Source organism: Somniosus microcephalus, chromosome 3, assembly GCF_052327205.1.
Source record: "Somniosus microcephalus isolate GS21.2 chromosome 3, FLI_Smic_1.0, whole genome shotgun sequence".
NCBI classification, from domain to species: domain Eukaryota; kingdom Metazoa; phylum Chordata; class Chondrichthyes; order Squaliformes; family Somniosidae; genus Somniosus; species Somniosus microcephalus.
In genome coordinates, this window is record NC_140989.1 from 75,689,922 (window position 1) to 75,707,315 (window position 17,394).

At 45.8% G+C, this 17,394-nt stretch overlaps 1 protein-coding gene across 2 annotated transcripts in view; it reads left to right on the forward strand.

Moving 5' to 3' along the window:
- Positions 1-371: 371 nt before the first annotated feature.
- Positions 372-17,394, forward strand: part of LOC147121147 (spermatogenesis-associated protein 7 homolog) — a 351,330-nt gene continuing 334,307 nt past the window's right edge. For both annotated transcript variants that reach the window (XM_085981174.1, XM_085981177.1), the window contains exons 1-2: positions 372-473; positions 14,796-14,870. In XM_085981174.1, coding sequence (XP_085837300.1) covers positions 455-473; positions 14,796-14,870 — 94 coding nt within the window. In that variant the 5' untranslated portion in view covers positions 372-454. The remainder of the gene's footprint in view (positions 474-14,795; positions 14,871-17,394) is intronic.

Below are 17,394 nucleotides of genomic sequence, written 5' to 3' on the forward strand. Positions count from 1 at the left end.
GAAGATTTTTAATTGACGATCTGAGTATTACTGTTTAAATGTGCTGATGTTAATGTGATAGAATAAATGATATGCTGCGTGGCAGAAGAATCCGCCTACTTACCATTTTCAAAGTAACAAAATAAATCACAGAAATTGCCTTACAATGACAATAACTTGGCAGAATGTACATATTGCACATTCCCTTTGCGCTTGGCAACCACAATCAATGGCAACTCGCCGTTGGCATAGCAATGATAGACTCTAAGCCTGACGTCATAAACATTATTAGAATTCCCGCCCACAAGACATGCTGATTGGTGCTTCAGCGTCAAACGTCAAGCGTGCAGCTTAATCGCAGCGTTTGATTGGCTATTTCTGCTGTCCAGCATAAGTATTTTTGCAACGTGAATGCCTGCAGCTGAGCAAGAATGAAACTGTGCCTTCATTAAAAAATAAACCTTACTGTGAGAAAATGATATCAACTCAAAAGGGTAAGAAAGTCGACCTTTATTTTTGTTGGAAAATGTGAATTAAATTAAGACATTCTGCATAGTATTAAAATGCACTAACCGTGGGCTGTATTATTACAGGTAATTTGTAAATCACAGCTTGAGGATTTGCAGGTGATAAAGTTTTTGTCTAAAATATTGTTTTCACAACTAAGTATATAGCGCAGCCACAATTTCCAGACACTCTCATTAGTGGCTCCCATTATAAAGTCTGGATTTATACAGCCTCAGCTTCCTATCCTCGGTTAAAAACATTTTATAGCTGTATAACATTGTTTTGATTTAAGTGTTTACCATTATATCGTATCAACTATCCGACTTTTAAAAATTACGTTACCTTTTTGTGTAATAAAAATGATGTTTTTCATTAACTTAGGAAAAAGGCAAATTCTTAAAATGAATTATCCTTTAAGTCACACGGGAGTGTGTTATGCTGTATGAAGTGGATCAAGCATGTCCTGGTGCACCATGGTTGCATTTGTTCCTATAGAAAAGTACCATTTATGTTTACAGCCCAGAACATGACCATGAAAGACCACTGTGTCTGCACCAGCTCTTTGCTAAAATAATTCAAAACGAATCCCTCTGCCTTGCTCTCTTCCCAAACTTCAGTTCCATTCGCAACTCCTCAGATAATGAAGCAGTCCATGCCTGTATGCAGCAAGATCAGGCTTGGGCTGATAAATGGCAAATAACATTCGCGCCACACAAGAGCCAGGCAATGACTATCTCCAACAAGAGAGAGTCTAACCACCACTCCTTGACATTCAATGGGATTACCATCGCTGAATCCCCCACCTTCAACATCCTGGGAGTCACCATTGACCAGAAACTTAACTGGACCAGCCACATAAATACTGTGGTTACAAGTGCAGGTCAGAGGCTGGCTATTCTGCGGTGAGTGTCTCACCTCCTGACGCCTCAAAGCCTTTCCACCATCTACAAGGCACAAGTCAGAAGTGTGATGGAATACTCTCCACTTGCCTGGATGAGTGCAGCTCCAACAACACTCAAGAAGCTCAACACCACCCAGGACAAAGCAGTCCACTTGATTGGCACCCCATCCACCACCTTAAACATCCACTCCCTCCACCACTGGTACACTGTGGCTGCAGTGTGTACCATCTACAAGATGCACTGCAGCAACTCGCCAAGGCCTCTTCGACAGCACCTCCCAAACCCGCGATCTCTACCACCTAGAAGGACAAGGGCAGCAGGTGCATGGGAACACCATCACCTCCAAGTTCCCATCCAAATTACACACCATCCTGACTTGGAAATATATCACCGTTCCTTCATCGTCGCTGGGTCAAAATCCTGGAACTCCCTCCCTACCAGCACTATGGGTGTACCTTCACCACACGGGCTGCAGCGGTTCAAGAAGGCGGGTCACCACCACCTTCTCAAGGGCAATTAGGGATGGGCAATAAATGCTGGCCTTACCAGTGATGCACACATCCCAGGAATGAATTTTTAAAAAGCGTTATATCTTTCTCTGCTTCAAATATTTACTAATTTTCCCTTAGAAGAAGCAATGGTCTCAATCACTCCCTGTGGCAAATTATTCCATGCTCCAGCAACCCTCTGTGTAAAGACATTTCTTCTAACCTGTCCCCTCACTCTCTTAGTGACAATTTTAAATTGATGACCCCCCTCATTGCAGACTCCTCAAATAACAGAAATAGTCTGCATCTATCTCTCCCTTCCACTAACTTGTGTCTTCCTGAAGTCTTTTACAGTCCTCTTACTGCTTGCTAAACCCCCAGTTTTTGTGTCGTCAGGAAATTCTGAGATTGTGTTCCATATACACAAGGCCGGATCATCTTCATCTATATATACGGAGAACAAGAGTGGACCCAACACTGACCCCTGGCGTACACCACTTCCAACCCTTCTCCAGTCTGAGCAATACCCATTTACCCCAACTCTTGTTTTTCTAACTTTCTTTTCATGCTGCTACATTTCCTCATACCATATTTACAGTGGCAGTGATTTTCAGGGTGGTACGTGGGCAGAAACACAGAGAAATTTCAGGTGATACTTGGCCATGCTGTGCTGCTTCATTTACATGTAGAGGGTGCACTTCTGGTGGGGAGATCTGAGTCACAAGAGAAAAATCGTGGCAGCTGTTTTTTGAGGCAAGGTTTCACCAGAGGACCTCTCCGCCTCAATTTAATTGCCAGATTGCATCTACACCACCCGAAAATGGGCAGTTTTCTTAAGGAAAATCCAGGCCTAAACACCTTAATCTACTACAGTGAATATTACTTCAGCTAGTCTGACCAATCAACCAAATCTATTTACATAAATCATCTTAGTAAGTCTAATTCAGCTACAGAAATATGTCTTAGAAGTTATAATCATCAAGTTTAACTTTTTAAATAAAACTCTTGCACTTGTGCTTCTTGTGCATGTGAATGCTGGCTGGATGGCATGATAAACGGATAACTTTGTTTCAAAGATTTAATAAACAATGGTGGTGAATTTCCGTAGGGGTGCTCCCGATTGGCCGCCACATCATTGGTGGAAGAGCTGCGGAAACCCGGGAAAAACAGCAGTTATAAGACATTGGCCCTGATTTTGCGGTAGTAATGACGGCAAAACTGTCAGCGTCGCCGACATTACTCCTTCTTGAAACTGACAGCAACCTCTGGAGTCTGCACATGCGCAGATAAATGCAAAAATCCAGAAGTTGCGTCAGCCATTCCCTGCTTCTTCACAGGCTGCGTTGTGGAACTCCCCGGAGCCCGCAATCAATTCAATTCACACTGAATTGACGAAAACTTCCCCTTTTACGCTGGAATATCGCTGTTTAAAAACCCTTGAAAAAGTTAAGCCTTGTTGAAAGAGCTGTAACTGGGTTTTTAACGGCGAACTAACTGCTGAACAACCATTGACAAGCTAATTTTATATTTGTAGAATGCCATATTTTTTCCATTATGATAAAAAAAATCCATGTTTTTTTTATTTAATAATTTTGTTTATGATATTTCAGCTTCTACCTTAATCCCATGTGTATGTCCCAATCTTTATTTCGCACTCCGTAAAATAATTCATTTAAGTGAAGGAAAATTTGTGCATTTTACATCCTGGTTTGCTGTCTGTGCAAATTCTTCAATATGAATGGCTGCTTAGCCAATTTGATGACATCACTGTTGCTGGATGCTGGAGATCCCCTTGACTTGGCGCCAGAATCAAACTAACATGGGGAGAGGTGAAATTCACAGCTCAGCGAGCGCTAGATCTTTGTGAGCAGCTTTCTTTGAGATCTGCGGCGAGCGCTGTCGTTTCGCTGCTGACTGCAAATTACGGCCATTTGACGTTTTAGGAATGTTTTTTCAAATGTGTGTTACAAATTAATAGATGGAAAATTATGGGAAGCACAATATGCATGGCCAGCTCCCCACAGTATTGCACATTCATAAAATTGATCCATTTACAGTATCTATATTCAAGTCCCAAGGATGTTTGACACAAAGGTTAAAAAAAAATCTGTGATAGTAGATTGGCGGTTAGGATCAGATCAGCCATGATCTTATTGAATGGCGGAGCAGGCTCGAGGGGCCGATTGGCTTACTCCTGCTCCTATTTCTTATGTTCTTATGTTCAACGCCACCTATTCCTTTCTGTGCCGTTTGTTATTCAGTTTCAATACTGAAATCATACAAGAAACTTAACCTGTGGCTGGGTTCACCACAATTTTCCTACAGTTCAGAATTATTTTTAGTTTTATATATTTATTTTTATATATAGGGTTGAGTCCCCTTTAAGGTAGGTAAGTATCCATACAAAAATAGTCTGTCTTAGTAGTACTGTACATTATTTCATAAGCTAGTGCACATTTCTATTTTCGTTTTGTATGATTGTGCTGACTGGATGTCCTGTCGATACATTGGCCCGTATTTTCCGATGCCTACGGTTGTGTACGAGCTGTGTACACACCCGTAGGGACATCGGAAATGCCGGTTTCAGGCATGCGAAGCGCATGCGCTGAAAACCAATCTGTTTCGCCGCCTGCCCTGGAGAAGGGCCTCTGCGGGTGGAGAGTTCCACTTTCTGCAGAACCTCCGCCCGCTGAAATCATTTAGTAAGGCCTGCTTTTACCAGCATAAGAGTTTTAAAAAGTTTTTAAAAAAATGTTTTCACTCATCTATAATTTTAAAACACTTTTAAAAAAGGTACGTTTATTTTTAGCCCCGTAAAAAACGTAATTATTTTTTCAAAAAATTAAATTTTTGTTTAAAATATTTAATTTAATGTAATTTTAACTCATTTTAAAAATGTGATGGCTTTTTAAAAATTTATTTAATGTTTTAGTGTCTTTTTTCAGTGAAAAAACCTCCAAGCGTAACAGTTAGCTAGATGTTCACATCTGATAGTAGTGCCATTCTCCTTTGGGAAAAGAAGCCTTCACTTGCTAATGCAATGTAATTTCACCTCGCTCTGCAGATGCCCAATCTGCATATTTAAAGAAGGACCCTTCTGCCTTCTGGCAGGTATCCCACTCGCCTGCTCAAATAACAGGTTAAAATCGCAACCCAAGGGAAGGCAGCGGGATTGGTGGAGATAAGGGTCAGTGCTGGGGCCACTGCTTTTTTTGATATATATAAATGACCTCGATATTGGAATACAGCGTAGAATTTCTAATTTTGCCAATGACACCAAACTTGGGGGTGTGGCAAACAGTGAGGATGATACCAATCAATTGCAACAGGACATAGAAAGGCTAGCAGAATGGGCAGACAAGTGGCAGATGGAATTTAATACAGAGAAGTGTGAGGTGATGCATTTTGGCAGAAGGAACAGGGAGAGGCAATGTACACTTAATGGCACAGTTTTAAAGAATGTGCACGGACAGAGGGACCTGGAAGTTAAATGTGCATAGGTCCCTAAAGGTGACAGGCCATGTTGAGGGAGTGGTTAGCAAAGCATATGGGATCTTGGGCTTCATAAATAGAGGTATTGAGTACAAAAGTAGAGAAGTTATGCTGAACCTTTATAAAGCGCTGGTAATGCCACAACTGGTGTATTGTGTCCAGTTCTGGTCACCACACTTTAGGAAGGATGTGAAGGCACTTCAGAGGGTGCAGAGGAGATTTACCAGAATGGTTCCGGGGATCTTAGCTGCAAGGACAGGTTGGAGAAGCTGGATTTGTTTTCATTAGAGCAAAGGAGGTTGAGGGGTGATTTGATAGAGGTGTACAAGATTATGACAGGTTTGGATAGGCTAGACAGGGAAAGGCTGTTCGCACTAGTTCATGGCACAAGGACTAGGGGACACGGATTTAAAGTTTTGGGCAAGAGATACAGGGGGGATGTGAGGAAAAACCTTTTTACACAGCGAGTGGTGATGACCTGGAATTCGCTGCCAATGGAAGTGGTGGAAGCGGAGACACTCAATGTTTTCAAGGGGAGACTGGATAGGCACTTAAGGGAAATAAACTTGCAGTGCTAGAGCGGGGGAATGGGACTGACTGGATTGCTCTACAGAGAGCCGGCATGGACTCGATGGGCCGAATAGCCTCCTTTTGTGCCGTTATGACTTTATGGCCACGATTTTCTCATTGGTGTCGTGATGAGTGCGAGTCAGCTGGTTTTCGGATTCTGGTCCCGCCCCAGCTGCCTCCGCTCTCCAGATGCGATTTTCCCTTGATTGACCTTGTTAAGCCCACCCTGCGGGCTTACTGGCCAATTAACAGGAAGCGGGTCTGATGACGTCATTTGATGACACGTCATCTGCCGGTTTCCTTAAAGGGACCATGCAAAATTTTATTTTGACAGTTGATTTTTCAGTGTTTGATAGCATTGAGGTGCTGAAAACACTGACAATCACTGCACAAAGGTGAACTCTTGCATCCAGAGGTTCTCTTCCCTTCCAAGGGTGGAAGAGACCACCCTAGAACACCAACTTACCTTGCACTTCCACCCAACCCTCTCTATCTACTTTTTTCACTTCCCCATCTCACTAGCCACCCCTCAAACTCACCCTCATTCTACTGCAAGCATACCAACTAACAACACATAAGGGTAGGCACTTGAGAGGTTTAGCCAATGTCCATGTGAAGTTTCTGGTAATGTGTTGTCATACAGTGACATCTATTTTTCAAAAAGTGCCCCTTATTGGGCAGATCTGAGCGCACATTAAGAAGTGTCTTACTGAGTTCCAGTAATTGTTCAGTCATAACTCCCCCTCCCCCCAACCCCGCCCCCCGCCACTCCCCACCCCACTATAGTGATGTGTGTGCATGGAATGGCTTGGACAGTAAAGGGATGCTTCACGGTGCTAGTGTGGGATGGTGTCAACCTGGCACATCATGTAGCAGCCAGGGTTTACAGCATCAAGTGAAGAAAGTCTGGCCATGGTGATGCCATCGCTGCCCTCCCGGCCAGCAAATTTGACAGGGGCTGATGCCCTGAGTCCAGTGCAGCATCAGGTGATGGTGGCGAAGGTTGGTGATGATGTTGGTGTTGGAGCTGACTGTGGAAGGATTGGGAGGACCAAGGTCTGATTGTTTCATTGGCTCCGATGTTGCTGGAATAGATGGCAGCTGCAGGTGAGATGACAGAAGTGATCTGTCACTGGTGAAAGAGGTTCTCCCAATGAGCTGGCACTGGACATACAGTTGCATTTAAAAACTTGTAAGCTAAATAAATCTGTATATGTATTAAAAATGCAGTAACCAACATTTTCTTTGCTCTGAAACTCACCATGTGCAACATGGCATCCTTGACACCACTTCTGCAGCTGTCAGCTTTTCACAAACATCAGACCAGACGCACAACATGCTACACTTACCTGGTGTGTTGTCCGGACGTCGTAAAACCCGACCCAGAAGCTGGAAAATCAAAATTGACCCTGAAAATTGCTCACAAGTACCTGTTAATAGGCAGTTAATTGCCTTTAATCCATTTCCCGCCGCTAGGTGTTGGGTCCATTCACAAATCGGGGACCCAACACTTAGGAAGATTGTGTGGAGGTGGGATAACAGCGGGTTCGGAAGCCGCTGTCAATCAAAATGACTTTAACCTCTGACCCGCCTCCAAACCCGCCCTCTGAGCACCGGCAAAATCGTGGCCTTTGACTCTAAGTCATAGTGGCCATTTTAACTGCCCACCTGGTTTCTGTGGGCAGGGAGAAAATTGGCCCTTAAGTGTCTGTAGAAAAAAATACAAAAAAAATTACCACCTAAGACCAAGACTTCCAAATACTTAATTTTACAATCTGGACTTTTTAAAAACCCTTCTGCCAGAAGCTGCACCCCAAGGCCCTCTTCCTTCCTTTTTTTGCATTTTTATTTTGTTAATTTTAACAGACTCTCCTTTATGGATCATAAATCAACTGGCATAATGGCCCAACCATCCACCTATTGTTTTATGTGGGTTCTGTTCAGGTGCAAGGACCTCATTAACTTTTTTTTGAGGCCTTAATGAGCCAATTACAGGCCTGGTGCACAGGCTTTCTGCGCTTTAAGCACTTCCCCACCATATACTCAGCTATGAGTAATGGGCACACAGTTCTCAATTTTATATCTACCCTGTTTATATTTATTTAAACAGTAAATGCTAATGGCATCATATGTGGAAACTCTTTCAATGGAACATGCTGGACTAATGACTACCAATATTAATTCAACTCCGCAAGTTGGTTCACCTGATGTGATTGTCAGCAAAAACAAATATATTCCAAAACATCAATAAAAATAGATGGGAAAATAAAACAAAATCTGTTGAAGCTAATCATAATTCAGAGTAATGATGGTGTATTTGCTCTTGAAACAGCTGGATATTTTCATTAAAATAGAAAGCTCGCCCACATTTGCATGTTCATTATTAACAGAACATTTCAACCCAGTTCTGTCAACATGTTTCTAAAATAGATTTTTAAATGTTAATAAAATCTATTGGCAGCTTTTTCATTAACAAGCATTGAATTGAAGATGAGCGCTAGTTATCATAGAGCACAGAAGGAAGCCATTGGGCCCAGCTCTTTGAAAGAGCTTTCCAATTAGTCCCACTCCCCTGCTCTTTCCCCATAGTCATGAAAATGTTTCCTTTTCAAGTATACATCCAATTTCCTTTTGAAAGTCACTATTGAATCTGCTCCCACCATCCTTTCAGGCAGTGCATTCCAGATCACAACAACTCGCTGTGTAAAAAAAAAAAAAAAAAAAATCTCCTCTCCCCTCTGGTTCCTTTGTAAATTACCTTAAATCTGTGTCCCCTGGTTACAGATGCTACTGCCAGTAGTTAGTTTTTAAATAATTTCATCATATCTTATTAGGCGATGTAGCAATTTTCTAAACAATGAATATTCAAAACTTGACCTGAATATCCACCCTGAATTTCCAATGGAAAGCATTCTGAGGATTACAACACTATTCCAGAATAATGACATTACAGCACAAGAGGAGACCATTTCTGCCGGTGCTATATCTTCAATCTAACCACATTCCCCTTTATCCTTTTATATTCTTTCTTTTCAAATTCTTATGCAATTTCGTTTTAAATGATGTCATAGGGCAGGATTTTCATTGAGCCATGGAGGCGGGCTTGGAGGCGTGCAGGGGGTTAAAATCGCAAAAACTAGCAGGCGGGACCCCCCCCCCCCCCCCCCCCCCCCCCGGCCTGGTTCCCAACTCCAAGCAATTTTAACTCGGATGGTCCCAACTCCGTCCCGCATCCAACAGGCGGGACTGGGCTTTAAGGCCCTTAATAACCACAAAATGGCCTCTATAATCCTATTTTAAAAGGCCCTTGCAAATTTAACCCTTTTCCCACGTGAAACACACCTGGTGGGAAACACGAATGTGAAACCTGGCGGGAGCACTATTGGATTGCTGACTATCAACTGCAGGTCAACCATTAAAGAGGAGATTTGATCAGCCATCATTTGCAGGTGGCAGGACTTAGTGGTCTCAGGTCTGGGGCAACTTTTAGAAGGCTTAACCACACCTGTGGAAGGTTGGAGCCTCACACCCATCTCCAGTGTGACCTCCTGGGAAACCCCTCTCGCCACTTTCACTCAGCGCTTCCTCAACGGAGGCATATACCAGAAGCATGGGAGCCATTTATTTCCTTCCCATCTCGGCATTAGAGGAGCTCGAGCACCAGCCGCGGCATTAGCAGAACCAGGAACAACAGCAGCACCAGCAACAGCAGCAGCAGCAGCAGCAGGAGCGCCAGGCTGCTGCTCACCCACCAGAGGCTGCACAGGCCAGAAGGGGCCAGCGCCTGGAAGCCCGTTGGTGCAGGAGATACCCCCCAAACAGGGTCTACAGACGCAGGGTCAGCTATCTCAACATGTCTAAGCAGCAGTGCCAAAGGCGGCTCCGACTTTCGCAACAGGTAGTGAGTGACATCTGCGCAATGCTACAACAATACCTGCAGCCCAGAGGACCAGGTGGACAAGCCTTACCAGTGGCCGTCAAAGTCACCACCGCACTCAACTTTTTTGCCTCAGGCTCATTCCAGGGATCAGCAGCAGACATCAGCGGCATCTCCCAGGCGGCCGCACACACTTGCATCACGCAGGTAACCGATGCCCTCTTTGCCCTCGCGCACAATCACATCCATTTCACCAAGGATCGAGCAAGTGTCATGGCGCAAGTGGTTGGATTAGCTCACCTGGCAGGCTTTCCAAGGGTGCAGGGCATCGTTGACTGCACACATGTGGCCCTTAAGGCACCCCATCGCAATCCAGGTATTTTTGTCAGCCGCAAGGGCTTCCACTCCCTTAACGTTCAGCTGGTGTGTGACCACAAGAAGGAAATGTTGCATGTTTGTGCCATGTACCCTGGCAGTTGCCATGACTCCTTCATACTGCGCCAGTCTAGTGTGCCTCCACTATTCAGTCCGCCAGACCAACTTAACGGATGGCTACTTAGAGACAAGGGCTATCCGCTGAGGACGTGGCTAATGACGCCATTGGGGAGACCATCCAACGAAGACGAGGAGAGCTATAACTCCAGCCACATGTCCACCAGAGCCATAATCAAGCAAACCACCGGTTTGCTGAAGATATGCTTCAAATGCCTGGATAGATCAGGTGGAGCCCTGCAGTTCTCAGCAGCCAGGGTCTCCAGAATTGTCGTGGTTTGTTGTGCACTTCACAACATGGCACAGCGTCGTGGCTTGCAGATTCCTGAGGACCAAGTGGCTCCTCTCATATCCTCCTCAGATGAGGAGGAGGAGGAGGAGGAGGGCGAAAACGAACATCCTGCAGAGGCCCATCAACCAGGGGCAGCATTACGCGAGAACATTGCTACCCGGGATGCAAGGAACGCACTCATCCTGGCCAGATTTGCTTAGCCTAGTTAATCAAACACTTTTACCTCGCAGCTTCTTACCAGAGCATTGACAATGGCCAAGAACCAGAGGATTCCTATCACTCTGACCACCATACTGACAGTTGCAAGTGTTCCTAAGGCCTCAATGTGGAAGTCCCAATAGCGAAATGACAGATGCCACAACTGCAACATTTGCCATCAGACTTTTTATGTACAATTACGACGTGATGGCATTTTTACACTAAACACAAAATTCCACCCAAGTGACTACCCTTGTGACTACATGTGCTTTATCTTCCTCTTACGCCTGCTCCTACATAGTGCTTCCCCTGTGGCTTCAGCAGATGTGGAGGCCCCTTGCTCACTTTCCTGCTGCTCCTGTCTCGACACCTTTGGCGGGCGTCCTTTGGGTTTGCGAGCCTGTGAGGGCTCGTCTACAGTCTGCTGCTCCTGCGGCTGTGCAGGGGTTGAGATGTCTATCTCAATTGAGTGTGGACTCCGTTGGGGCTCTGACCGAGGGCACTGCAGTGGCATGGAAGTGTGAGCGCTTGGAGAGGAGCCCCCACTTCCTTGAGGTCTGCCACCAACCTCCCTCTCATGGGTCAGGTCCCCCTCAGCGCCTGCAAGTGACTGGAGAGCACCTTGCTGCACATCAGGGGGGCCATGGGGACCCATGTCTTCAATGGCAGTCCTACTCAGAACGACTTCCATGAAGGTCTGGTTTCTCTGTTCAATAGATGCCCATCGCTCCTCAAGAGATGTCATTCTATTCTGAACAATGACCATGTTTTCCATACCCTGGCGACTAAGCTCCTCCATGGCCGTAGCCCTCCTCTCCGCTACCATAGCCATCCTCTCCTCTACGGTAGCCAGCCTTACCACAGAGGTAGCAATCGTTTCCACGGAGGTAGCCATCCTTTCCATGGTGATGCGTTCATGTGCCAATGACTCCACAAAGGCTCTGCTCATGTTCGCTATGGACTCCTCCATTCGCTCCACACTCGCAGCGACCCTAGAGACAAAATCTGCCAGAGACTCCTTCATCTGTGCCTGAAGTTCCATCACTTCTGATCTTATGGATGGACCCAGAGGCAGAGGGTCGACATGCTGTTGAGCCGAGCTGGCAGAGTCCTGCACCCTCCAACTAGGACTCTCCACTGCTATCCCTGTCTCCACAATCTGCTGATGCTCACTTGTGAGCTGTGATACACCAGGTGACAACACTACTCTATGTCCCGAAAGTCCCACCAAGGTGTGAGTGTCTGCGCTGGTGCTGGGTTCACTGAATTATGGTGACGCTGCGCCCTCAGAGGTTGCAGCCTCCTCTGAGGAGTCTGGCTGTTCAGCCTCTTCTTCTTGGCTAGAGGGGACGGATGCTTGTGATGGTCCTGTGGGGGAGTAAAGGAAAGAGTCAGAGATGTGACGCAAAGGCTACATGCACATAGCTTTTTGCAGATGCACATAAGTGCATCTGTTACAGCTTCACAATCATTATCAGTGACTCATGCAAATGTCAAAGAGAGAGATGGGAAACTTTTCTGTCACCAGCTTGCTGTGTTCCACCCGTCTGTCCATCCCCCACGCGTGAATCATCCTCAATGCCCATAATTTCCAGGACGGCCTCCTCCCAGGGGGTCAGGTGGGCTATTGGGGCTGTCCCTCCTCCTGTCCTGGCTCGCTCTCTTTTGTTGTGAGCTCTCTTTTCCTGCAATGAGGGAGACGAGTGGAGGTTGAGTGAGAATGAAGGAGTGAGTGTAGAGATTGCATAGCATAGATACTTAGAAGGAGACAAAGATGGGGTGAGGTTCTAGTTTCTTTTCTTTCCAGTTTTGAAGAAGGGTTCGACCCGAAACGTCAACTCAAATTTCTCTCCACAGATGTTGCCTGACCTGCTGAGTTTTTCCAGCATTTTCTGTTGTTATTTCGGATTTCCAACATCTGCAGTATTTTGCTATCGTGCAAGACCAAGGTCCCTCCCTGTGTGTTGTCAGTTGTGTTCAAAGCATCAGAGTGATAGGGAGTGTGAGGGCTGCATGGTGGAATAGTTATGTGAATGTGAGCATAGAGAGAGAGGGAATGGGTAAGGGTGCATGGATGTCAGTGTCAATTGGGATGTGGAGGAAGAGATTGCTAAAGCTGAGTGCTGGTGAGGAAAGGGAATGGGGATCAGATTGAGGGTGATGGGAAATTCATACTCACTTTTCCAGTGCGCTGAAGGTCATGAAATCTTTTCCTGCACTGTATCCAGGTTCTGCGGGCGACTCCCAAGGAGTTGACCTCCTCAGCCACCTGCATCCACACAGCCTTGGTCTGAGTGGGAGGCCTCTTCCTCCCTGATGAAGGGAACAGCACCTCCCTGTTGGCCCTAGCCCCATCCACTAATGCCTGCAGTGCCACCTCGTCAAAGCGAGGAGCTGACCTTGCCCTCCCGCTTGTCATTTTTGCTGCAGCTCCCTCACACTGCACAGTCAAGAAGCGTGGCAGTCTGCAGAAGAAGCAAGGCTTGCTGTGGACCTTAAATGCAGCAGCAGTGATGATGTCATCGGAGGGGACTTTCAGTCATGAAAAACCCATTTGCAAAGGCTTCCCACACGTTGGAAATCAATTGGCCAATTAAGTTAAAATTGCATTAATCTCCCACATCTATTTAGATTCGTGTGAGAAACACGAAATTCGGATAGCACGACACCATCCCGCACCTGAGTTAAAATTCAGCCCCTAGTGTCTGCCTTAATAACCACTTGTGGCAAAGCAATTTATGTTCTAATAATCCTCTCCTCATCCATGCCTTTGTTACCTCTAGACTTGACTATTCCCACGCTCTCCTGGCCAGCCTCCCATCTTCCACCCTCCTTAAACTTCAGCTCATCCAAAACTCTGCTGCCCCTGTCCTAACTCGCACCAAGTTCCATTCACCCATCTCCCCTGTGTTCGTTGACCTACATTTGCTCCCAGTCCAGCAATGCCTCAATTTTAAAATTCTCATCCTTGTTTTCAAATCCCTCCATAACTTCGCCCCTACCTATCTCTGTAACCTCCTACAGCCCTACAACCCTCCGAGAGTTCTATGCTCTTCCAATTCTGGCCTTTTGTGCATTCCTGATTTTAATCACTCCACCACTGATGGCCGTGCCTTCAGTTGCCTCGGTCCTAAGCTCTGAAATTCCCTCCCTAAACCTCCCTGCCTCGCAACCTCTCTCCTCCTTTAAGATGCTCCTTAAAACCTACCTCTTTGACCAAGCTTTTGGTCATCTGTTCTAATATCTCCTATGTCAAATTTTTGATTGATAACACTCCTGTAAAGCGCCTTGGAATGTTTTACTACATTAAAGGCACTATATAAATGCACGTTGTTGTATGAAAAAAATACTTTTAACTTTTCCCTTTAATTCATCTAGTGATAATTACTACTGAGCTTAATTTTATTATTTATAAGTGAGTTATGGTGAACATTACGATGTTATGGAAACTAACTTCCATGACCAGCAGTCCCAGCATGGAGCAGCACTCGCAGGAAGCACATCTTTGAAATCGCAGGGAGGATCACGGAATCACCCTCTTAGTGTTGTCCCAGTATTGTTGCTGTACTGAAAATGGCAGAAAGTGACAATATAGTGTTCCTGATTAAAGAACTATTATTGAGGCTGAAATATTTGTCATAGTAAAAATTGCACGACATAATTATTTATTGTTAAATCATTATACTGGTACAGAAAAATCAGAAAACAGCTGTGAAACAGATAAACCGGTGAAATGTTCAACATCTGCAATCAATTTGTAAAAGTTTCACATCCTTTCAGTGTAAATGGTAAAATGGCACGATTGGCATGAAAGGACACTTTGTCCCAAAAAGATGAAAAGCTGCTTTAAACAAGTAACTTGACAACATGAAAATCTTCGATAAGTGAGGAAGCTTACTTATGAGTGTATTTTTTTCTAGCAGATGCTAGGACTGCTTAGTCTGTAATAAATTTGCTTGGCACAGTTTGTGCTCACTGTTGCTTTCTCTGCTCCTTAGGACCTCAGTCAGCCATGATCCCTAAGTACTCCCCGATGGGACCATTTAAGGGACACATGTGCATGAAGAGCAGCTGTAAGTACCAGGATAAACGATTTGTATGTTGTAAGGCTGAAGTTAACAAAAATAAGGAAACTGAGTTCACATAATAGCAAGTTATCCATCTAACATGTTCTTATTTTGCAATGTTCTTTAATGAAATCATTTTTTAAGCGTATTCAAAATCTTTGTTACAAGTACTAGAAACTATGGGGGCTATATTGGTCCTTGTTGTGCCCGTTTTCTAACCAGAAAACTTTAGCGGTTGCTGCAGCTAAGCAGTGACCATCAACAAAACAGTAATTTTTTTAAAGCTTGATGTGGTGCTAAGCTGAGCAGGAGTGCTCCACCCGGTTCCACAGCACTTCCAAGGGCTGCTGCCAGCCTATTATCGACTCCCGCTCCTATTGCCACCACCCCCCCCCGCCCCTCACCCCCCACACACCTGAGGACCACTGCCAGTAGGGCAAGCAGCCTGAAATTCTGAAATTCATCCTCTACCAATGGAGGCATGACAAGCACCAGGAAATTATTGAAATGAGGCCCAAGGCCAAATTTCAAGTTAGCTTCGGACCTCCTGGTTGGGGTGCATGCTGTCTGATGATTTTTGTTTAATTCGTTTTTATGGGATGTGGGCATCGCTGACAAGGCCAGCATTTATTGCCCATCCCTAATTTCCCTTGAGAAGGCGGTGGTGAGCCACCTTCTTGAATCGCTGCAGTCCGTGTGGTGAAGGTACTCCCACAGTGCTGTTAGGTAGGGAGTTCCAGGATTTTGACGATGAAGGATCGGCGATATACTTCTAAGTCAGGATGGTGTGTGACTTGGAGGGGAATTTGGAGGTGGTGGTGTTCCCATGCGCCTGCTGCCCTTATCCTTCTAGGTGGAAGAGGCCACAGATTTAGGAGGTGCTGCCGAAGAAGCCTTGGTGAGCTGCTGTAGTGCATCTTGTAGATGGTACACACTGCAGCCACGGTACGCCGATGGTGGAGGGAGTGAACGTTTAAGGTGGTGGATGGGGTGCCAATCAAGCGGGCTGCTTTGTCCTGGATGGTGTCGCGCTTCTTGAGTGTTGTTGGAGCTGCACTCATCCAGGCAAGTGGAGAGTATTCCATCACACTCCTTACTTGTGCCTTGTAGATGGTGGAAAGGCTTTGGGGAGTCAGGAGGTGAGACACTCACCACAGAATACCTAGCCTCTGACCTGCTCTTGTTGCCACAGTATTTATGTGGCTGGTCTAGTTAAGTTTCTGGTCAATGGTGACCCCCAGGATGTTGATGGTGAGGGATTCGGTGACGGTAATGCCGTTGAATGTCAAGGGGCAGTGGTTAGACTCTCACTTTTTGGAGATAGTCATTGCCTGGCACTTCTGTGGCGCAAATGTTACCTGCCACTCATCAGCCCAATCCTGAACGTCGTCCGGTTGCATGCGGGCATGGACTGCTTCATTATCTGAGGAATTGTGTATCGCACTGAAAACTGTGCAGTCATCAGCAAACATCCCCATTTCTGACCTTATGTTGGTCATTGATGAAGCAGCTGAAGATGGTTGGGCCTTCTTCAATCAAGTAATCCTAGCAAGGAGTGCAGGTCAGGAAATAACTGGCCTTTGGTGCCTGATTGTTCATCCATTTAAATTTACAAGGGGGCTATAAATGGACAGACAGCCTAGAGCCTGAAACAAGTGGGAGACTGATTAAATATGCAACTCAGTATCCTATGCTGGTTAATAGAGACCAATGGCAATTTTCAGGTACAAATGGATGGAGGGTATTGATATACCTATCAATTCAGTTCATGAAAAGCGACGAGTTAAGTTAGTAACTATAGGTTTTTATTGGCTAAATAACAGAGCCCACCCTCGTGGGTGATCGGATCCAACAAGGAGGAATACCAGCCAGTCGACCACCTTTATACCTGGGCAAGCAGGCGGAGCCATGGGCGGAGTCAGCTGTGGTCAGCCCAGGTATAACAGCGTGGCAAGAGGTAACCTTGTGTAGGGATACAACAGTGTAAACAGTGATAACCATAGTGTAACGATATAAACAGTGATAACCATAGTGTAACGATAGTGAACAATAAAAGTGGTTTACCACATTCACCCCTTGTTTAAATTTGAGTCCGGCGGGGTGAAGTGTACTACCAGTTCGGGTATGTCAGTCTATCCGGAGGCCTCGTAAGCCTTTCTGATCAGCGCAGCAGCGGCGGCGGAGGTGTAGTATTCGAAGTTAAGGCTGGTGTCTGCGTGGTCGGCGAAGGCTCATGGGGTTCTGGCATGCCGTCTACCGGGGCTGGATTTGGGGGAGTGGTGGGGGGTAACGGTGGTGTCTCAGGGGTGCCCGAGGGTGCGAGGTCTCGTAAGGAGACTGTGTCCTCCCGCCCGTCTGGTTATGCCACATAGGCGTACTGGGGGTTGGCGTGCAGGAGGTCCACCCTCTCGACCAGGGGGTCCATTTTATGGGCCCTCACGTGCTTCCGCAGCAAGACGGGCCCCGGAGAAGTCAGCCATGTTGGTAGCGAGGTTCCCGTAGTCGACTTCCTGGGGAAAACAAACATTCG